Below are 8,548 nucleotides of genomic sequence, written 5' to 3'. Positions count from 1 at the left end.
TACTACGCATTAGTCTGTGTTTTTTGAATGGCCTCGTTCAACATCGCATCAGTTAGTTCTGGAGATGCTGTATTAGACATCCAGAAAGATGAAGAAGGTAATAGCTGCACTTCCATTGCTGCATTTCCTTGATTCAGTTCATGCTATAATAATGCCTCACCTGGATTTCCAGTTCTTGTTGTAACACATAAAGCTGGGCCTCAAACATGCAAGGAGTTGAACCTTATATTGGAGTGTGAAAACGGCTCTTCATCAGGTATTACGTGTGTTCTCATTTGATTAGAGACATGCATGGGTAATTTTGATTAGTTAGGTAAACTTGTATAGTATTGCTTTCATAGATCTTTCTCACAGTTGCATGTAGGGGCAGAGGTAGTATTTAACATGGACTTTTTTTTTTGGAGGGTGGGGTGGTGAATAATTAGTAAAAAATCGTTCCTCCTATTCTTTTCAGTTTTGGTTGTGGTAAATTGTGCGTGTTGGTTTCTATGAATTTGTCCAATATCTTAAAAACTAATTATTAACAATGACTTTCTACTTGTTGTCTTCGTTATTAGAAATTTTCCGCCAAAGTGTTGGTATTTCACATACGGAAAGAGAGCTAGATGTTTCTCTCTAGGAAAATTTCAAAAGATCAGGGGGAGGGAGGCACGGTCTTGGGGGAAGCTCTGTGCCTAGTTGTATGAAATACCTTGCAGCTATCGGATGGAAATATGAAGTAAACCAAATCTATTCCACTAATTCCTCCAAAAATATTCTCCAATGTTTTACTAAATAAAATAGATGGAATATTCAACAGCCAGTGTTACCCTATCTTTTTGAAATTACTTTGGGAGAAAAAAGGCCTAGACCATGAAGGTCTTTTTTTAAACCAGATGTACTTGTAAACCCTTTTACCTTTCTCTTCTACCTCATTTCCTGCTCAAAAATTAGATTTTTTTTTTCATGTTTTGGGTTTAATTGAAAATACATTTTGAACAAGTTTATCAAATGACCATTTTCATACACAACACGGTAGATGAACCCAAACCCGTCGATCAACATAAAGAGCTCATTAAGGGTTCAGTTTTACAATGAAAGTGACATGTAGGTTTTCTCCCCTTCATGGGTTATCAATGGAAATGGAAGTTTTCTGTTAACTTGGCTCTCAGCCAAACAAATAGAATCTTGAATTTCTTTTCCCTAGAAAATACAACACATAGATAAAGAGCTCTGAACAAAAGCGAAAACTGAATCATTCATTTGATTTTTATTAAAAATGCTGACACAAGGAGGTGGAATAAACTATGGTTTAAATTCCACACATATGCATCACAAGGATGTAAAATAAACTAAGATTTAAATAAAAATTTGAAAATATAAATCATTCTCATGCAAGAATGGCCGGCACATTCATAACTGTAGACGATTGAAATCCCTTTAAACTTGCATATGTAGGTATCATCTAAATTTTGAGCTCAGAATTGCTTTCCATATAGTTGTTAATTCTAGCTGATAAATTGTTATGTATTTTGCAGTCAAACACTATTTAGGTACCACATCCAAAGAAGCAGAAACAAGACCAAAGATACAGAAAGTCACAAGAATTCTTAGAGAAGTTGAAAAGAACAAGGTTAACTATGACCCAAGACTAATCTCCATTGGTCCATACCACCACGGCGACCCAACTCTTGTGCTGGGGCAGACCCTCAAGATTGAATTTGTGCAGAAGTTCGCCTCTTATGTAAAGAAGACTGTGGGCAAAAGCCTGAAAGCCTATTTACAGAGTGAGAAGTTCCCTATGGTGGCACGTCAGGCTAGAGAATGTTATGATGGGGCTGATTCGAAATTAGCTGAGTTCAATGAGGAAGAATTCAAGTGCTTGATGTTCTTAGATGGTTGCTTTGTAGTGTATTTCATTCACTGCATTCTGAACAATCCTAGTGATTTTCACATTAAGAATGACCTCAAAGCAATCATGATAATGGACTTGTTCTTGCTTGAGAATCAACTGCCATATATGATTCTTCAAGCATTGACGAATGAGTTCATGGAGCCATCAAGAGAAAATAAAAAAGATGACATCCAACAGTTCATCGAAATGCAGACAAAGCACCAAGGCATCAAAGGTAGGTGGGATTGTTGCTCGTGTCTATTCAAGAGAAGGAAAGAGCAGACTTCACCTTCTGCTATCGAAAAAGAGCAGACTTCACCTCCTCCACTTCATATGCTGGACTTTTTCAGAACTGAGCTTCTTGATACTGTAAAGACACATCAAATATTTGATGGGGTCTTGAGCAATGGGTGGCAATCCTTTCGTTCCGTCGATGAGCTCAAAACTTCAGGGATCAAGTGTGTGACCAGTGATGAATCTTCAGAAAATAAGATCGATTTCATTTCAAGGGGACCAATTGCACGCCTATTCCTTCCTGCTACTATCATTGATGACTCCTTCAAGACTAAGTGGTTAAACTTGGCAGCTTACGAAGCATGTCCTGATTTCATGAACAAAGGTGAAATCACCTCCTTCATATGCTTCATGGATTCCCTCATAGATGGTCCAGAAGATGTGAAAGAGCTCAGAGTTCAAGGTGTGCTCCAAAATTTTCTGGGTAGTGACCAACAAGTGGCTGATCTTTTTAATGAATTGGCCACTGACTTGGCTCCAAATTCTGATCGGTATCGATATGTTAGAGACCTCATTCAGAAGCATTTCAACGACAAGGGTTGGGTTTGGATAGCTGAGGCTTGGAACACTCATTTCAGTAGTCCCTGGACAGTTATTGCTTTCTTTGCTGCAGTGTTTATTGCCTTTCTCACTTGTGTTCAGACTTACTACTCAATCTTCTCTGCTCCAAAGGATAAGAAGACGACATAGCTTGCTCTGTGAGTCTAGTTGGAGGGAAGAGGAGGGGAATTACACTACCCTCATATCCCTTCACCACAAGGGGAACCTACCTCTTATCTACCTATTAGTAATTAGAGGTAAACCTTTTTCCTAGATGTGTGATGGAGAAGTATGAGTGGAATATAATTCTTTACACACCCAACTTAGAAGAGTCAACTTTATTAGTGTTTAGAGGTGATATTCATCTTAAATAAATAATAGTAGGAATGTTAGAATAGTAGTATTTTCTATCCTCCAAGTTGACAGTTTCTTCCACCATCAAGGGGTTGAGGATCCTAATTCAGAAGCTTCTCTCTTTATTCTACCCTCACTTTAAAAAGGTTGACCCACAAATCCTGTGTGCCCTCAAGTTGTGTTGTTCAATTCTTATTGTCTTTTATTTATTTACTATTATTATTTTTTATTCATTTTGATTTGTAACTTTTCTTCTTGGATTGTGGTCAGGTGTGTCCTGCTAAATGGGAATGGTAATAAAATGTATTCGGTTACACGTGTGTTTCATGTAGAAAAAATGATCTCAAAAGGGTTATTATATATATATATATATATATATATATATATATATATATATATATGTCATATTATTATTATTATTACTATTATAAAAGCATGAACTCAAAGACACGGCTACATTATATTTCCCTCTAATACCCCTCTAAATTCAATCAATTAGATATTTGTATTATAAAAGCATTGATCCCGAGTGAGGATTTGATTGTTTGGTCCGACACTGAGGATGATGCAACTTAAGCATCCCCTAACGACGACAACATGATGATGATGATGATGATCATGATAACAATGGAGGATAACAATGGAGGGGAATGATGAGGATGCTGGACATTGTGATCAGGATTCCGTTGATCCCAGGGGACAAACCACCACCTGTAGCAATACTTGAGAGTGAGGGATGGGGAGGATGACTACCGAGATTCACGGCTAAAAATTAATTCACCATACAACACGAGATTCAAACCATGGTAAAGCTGCATCTCGAGGCCACAATGTTTCGCCAACATATTCTAGAAAGGGGAAGGGGAAACAACACGGATATGGCACGGAGGATATACTAGCATATGGGTCTTACCATTCAACTGATGCGGTGAGCTTTGTGGGCTCTATGAGATCGATGAACATAAATAATTTCATAGACTCCACCTCTAAAGGATCTAGATGGCATAGACCTCAAAGTCCCAGTTATACGATATTGCTATGGAAAGTGATCGTTCTACTAAGTCGACTTATGGTTATGGACCTTATGGTGTCCCTCCCACTCTCACCTATCGGATTTGCAATCATTTACATTTATTATTCCTAAAGGGAAAGAAAAAAAAGGTCAATTACATTGCAGATGAAGCCCAAGGAGTGAAATCAAATGATGATATCATCACTAGTCAAATATCTAAAATACCAATTTTACCCTTTTTAGTCGAGTATTTTTCACAATCTTGATTTTACCTTTGTCTCTTATTCTTTTCTCTCCTCCTCTCAACTCTTATTCCTCGACATATCTTGTCTTCCACCTCGATTCGTATTTAGATTCATTCCTCATTAGGGCTTTAGGTAAGTTTGTTATGATTTATATGAACAATAGATAATCACAATCATTAGTTTTTTCCCCCCTTCCGGTAAACAGAAAGTATATTGAACAAAATAGCTATTACAAGCATTGGCATCATCATTACATAATTGAATTAGCTAAGGATTGGTGTTATGCCACACAATTGGTAGCTTAATCCGAGAGGGCCACCTTAGCCTAGGCATCTGCAACTGCATTGCGTGCTCTTGGAATAAAGAAAAACCCACAAGATCGAACTCATTTTTAAGCTTACAAATATCATATAGAATTTGTTCAGATCTCTTTGTCAAGGGAAGAATTATTAATTTGCTTAATCAACTCCGTGGGATCAGACTCCACCTAAATATCTTGGGTGTTTTTACACAACTTGAACAAAGCAGTGGATTTCCCCAAAGGTGTAAGCATAATTGAAGAGATAGTAGAATAGACCACCACCAACAACATCAAGAATTTTAGTGAGCATAATGTTCATGGTATTCTTGGCATGGACCGAACTTGCACAAAGCATAGCAAAGCCTAGTTGCATGGTGAAGACTAGGTAGGAGGAGAAGAGTAGGTAAGTGTTGTCAATGGCATAGGTAGGATCTACAAATTTGTTATGTGTTTCACAAAATAGGTTGCAAATGTAGTCAACTGCAGTAGTTGAGTTGGTTACTTCCGTGAGGCGTCGGGAAAGCTTGGTGGCGAGCAATGGTGGGTTTGGGGTTTGCAACAATGGTGGTGAGTGGTTATTAGTTTGCCGGTGATAGTGTTTTTTCCTTTTTTTTTTCTTTTTTTTTTTGGTTGGTTGCCGGTTTCTAGTGGGGTGCTAGTGGTTGGTGGGCAATTTTTATCAAGGTGAAAACGGATCCCTTCATCTACCTATGGTTTAGTTATAGTACGAGAACCATGATTATTTTAGTATATTTCTCTTTAATTTCACAAGTGGGTATTTTGGTCATTTAATAATAGAAGCTAACTAGACTTAGCAGTGTTTGTTTCACTTGTTTCTTTGGGATCAAGGGAGAAGCTTTGCTATATTAATTATATAAAAGCTCCTCTAAGGATGTAGTTGCGGTGCATATAAGGTGACATCCAAAAAAAAATATATGTAACTTTGGGTAGTTGAACACGAGTTTCAGCCCATAATAAGTGACTCAATCGTAAATAATTATAAATATGAATAATTGTAAATCTAGAGGATTTATATGTAATTTACTTAAGGTTAAAAGACTTACATTAGATATTAATTTTGTAGCAATTTCTAGGAAAATCAAATCAATCCACTATTTGGCCATGGGAATTGTGTACGTGTACTTCTCTACCCTCAGCTTTGCCATTAAATAACGAATTTTTTAAAAATTCTTTTCATTTTGCCCACTTAAGTTAGGCCCAAACTGTTGTTTGCCCACTTAAGTGGCCAATATTTAAGTTTTCCCAATTTGGTGAAGTTGGAATATTACAAAAAAAAAAACCCCAATGTTAGTTTTTTGTTAACTTTGAATTTGAAATTACCATTTTGTCCATGGGGTGAAAGGAAATATTATTATTATTATTTATTTGTATAACAAAACTCCATTTGTTTTTTTTTTTTTAAAATTTCAAATTAACAAAAGAAATCTCTATTCATTTAATAACAATACTTTTGTATGATGCCACCTAGTTCGATCCAATCATGTTCTGCTTCTAGTTGACACTGAGAGACAGAATAGCAATCTACGATTGGAGAATCCTCCATCTCCTTTTGGGCATTCAACATCACATTTTGTTGAGAGATTAGCAAAGGGATCTTCGATCTTGTTACAAACATTGTGGTTTAAACCCTTGGACCTGAGTAGACCACGCAAACTAGTGCATTTGGCTCAATCCCGGTTCGCAGGTTTCATAAGGCACTTCTCGGTAGAATATACTTGTTGAGAATAACGCTTCATGGTGACAGCCAACTGTCATAGTGGACTTCTCGGATGGCCTTTGAATTAGTAACAAGTTATATATCGGCTAAAGTAACGTTGCAAGAGGATTCAACGTATCTTCATCCATACGTCAATTAGCATATTAATTTTCTGCATTGAATGCACTGAGATTCATTAAATGTTTAACGCCGGTGATGAAGCTTTTCATTTGCTTAGGACCTCCTTGAGTTTTGCACCCTTACGTTTTGTCCGTCCAAAGTGAAGGATTGCTATTACATCCACATCAATGTGAACCTAACCACCTGATATGATGGGATTGGGTACAATTGTCTTGAAGCTTCTTCAAGAAGATTGGGCTCTTGGCTTGCCGATCAAGCTACCCATTAGAAGCCACCTCAACCCTTCATCTGGAACAAAAAGATCTAAGGGCTGCAATGCTTCCTAGCCACCTCGGAGGTATGAACACGGTATATATTCCAATACTCTACACGAGTTAGGGTAAGTCCAAAAAACAAGACTCTAGTCATTTATTCTTCTACAACTACCCAAGGGGACATTCTTCTTCGTCTTCTTGGAGCATTTACTCCTCTCTACGAGGATTTGTGTTCACCATATTTTGACTTAATCATTGAAAGTGGCTTCCCGTCCTCAAAGGCGGCCCACACTAACTCCCTTTGTTTCTCAGGAACCAAGCTTGGTCTTCTAATGAACCAGTTGGCCCACAGTTAGATTTTGGAGCAATAGATCTCATCAACGCCATAAAGTACTCAGGAAAGGTGAGTCCAAGATTGAGGTCACTCATGTGGATCACCCTTTTATCTCTCCTCATCAACACGTAGTCATGGCTCAACGTCCGCACGTACCTTGTGGCCGTGGCATGACCCATCATGGCCGTTACTATGGTCGGCATTAGTAAGAGAGATCAGGTCAGCAACGAGAGGTTGGAAAAGATCAACCATGTGTAGGAGGCGTTGCTAGGCTTAGGATTTGGTAGCACCCCGGAGCTTAAGCCGATTGAAACCATTGGAGAAGAACCTACCTTTGCCTTTGGAAACCGGTGTGGTAACACGAAATGATTCGGCCCATACTTGATGGAGGGCCAAACTAATTTGTTCAACGAGTTTGGGGCTTAAGCGGTGCTCATGGTCGCTGGTGAGGGTTAGGAGGAAGATATTGCCGCTCTTCTCTAACGTGTACATTGTCGTCCTCTTTTGTTCTTCGCTCGCTCTTTTTTTTCTTCCCCTTCAGGCGAACGCTCTTTCGTTTATGGAGGTAAGCTATTAAGGAAATACTCAAATAACACACTCGCATAACTTACCATTTTACATAAGAATGAATATGCTAACCTAACTTACCATTTTATAGTCAACAAGGAGTTCTTTTTGTAAATTTGAAAAAAAATTAAATGAAGTTATGCAAAATCTTTCCCTTCATCTGGCAAAATGGTAATTTCAAAGACAAAGTTAACAGAAGACGTATATTAGATGTTTTGTAATATTCTAAGTGCATCATACTGTCCAGTTGAAATATTGACCACTTTAACTAAGTAAACAACACTTTTGGCCCAACTTAAGTGGGTAAAATGAAAAAAACTCAATTTTCTAAGACTCTTAATAAAAAGACAAAAACAACAAACAAAAAACAAAAAATCTTCCAAGGATAATTTCTGCTTTTGACCTTTTGACGTACAAAGTGTGGATCATCTCCTTGATGGGAGTTAGAGCACTCTCTCGATGGTCTACAACCTCAAATTATGTGGGACATACAAACAATAAATAATAAAATATTAAGAAAATAAATCCTATCATCTAAGCTCCTTTATAATTCGTGGTCAACAGGGTGCACAGGGTGCTCCCGTGGGGAGATGATCGACATACATGAAAAATTGATCATTCTATTCTTCATGGACGAGTTCGGATCAGCTACCCGTCGGGAAGTACCCTGTACTCCCTGACGGCTTTACCACCATAAATGCAGGGACCTGAGGGTTGGGTGATGATTTTTTTCAAATTTATTTATTTATTTTATTATTTTTTATCTGTGGTCCCACAGGATATGGGGTGGTAAAGCGGTCGAGAAGCACAGACTGAGGGGGTGATGATCCGTATTCTTCATGGACAGTGACACATACCCACCAAGCTGGCTGGCTGGCTTGTCGTTTATGCTAAATAAATGTTTAAGCAAAATGCT

General features: G+C 37.9%; 1 protein-coding gene across 1 annotated transcript; it reads left to right on the top strand.

Annotated features, from left to right (window-relative positions):
- Positions 1–3,247, top strand: LOC148999539 (UPF0481 protein At3g47200-like). The gene is made up of 3 exons (XM_089140523.1): positions 1–97; positions 173–256; positions 1,518–3,247. Exons 1-3 carry the CDS (start codon positions 28–30, stop codon positions 2,855–2,857), a joined length of 1,494 nt encoding a protein of 497 aa, XP_088996649.1. The 5' UTR covers positions 1–27; the 3' UTR covers positions 2,858–3,247.
- Positions 3,248–8,548: the final 5,301 nt, after the last annotated feature.

Source organism: Hakea prostrata, chromosome 11, assembly GCF_041222555.1.
Source record: "Hakea prostrata isolate BN-2017 chromosome 11, UWA_Hpros_2, whole genome shotgun sequence".
Taxonomy (NCBI): domain Eukaryota; kingdom Viridiplantae; phylum Streptophyta; class Magnoliopsida; order Proteales; family Proteaceae; genus Hakea; species Hakea prostrata.
Note: the sequence above shows the minus strand (reverse complement) of the source record. Positions and strands in the feature narration are given on the sequence as shown.

Coding starts and splice junctions, on each gene's coding strand:
- LOC148999539 (XM_089140523.1), top strand. CDS start 28: ATGGCCTCGTTCAACATCGCATCAGTTAGTTCTGGAGATGCTGTATTA. Junction 98..172: donor CATCCAGAAAGATGAAGAAG/GTAATAGCTGCA, acceptor CTGGATTTCCAG/TTCTTGTTGTAACACATAAA. Junction 257..1,517: donor TGAAAACGGCTCTTCATCAG/GTATTACGTGTG, acceptor TGTATTTTGCAG/TCAAACACTATTTAGGTACC.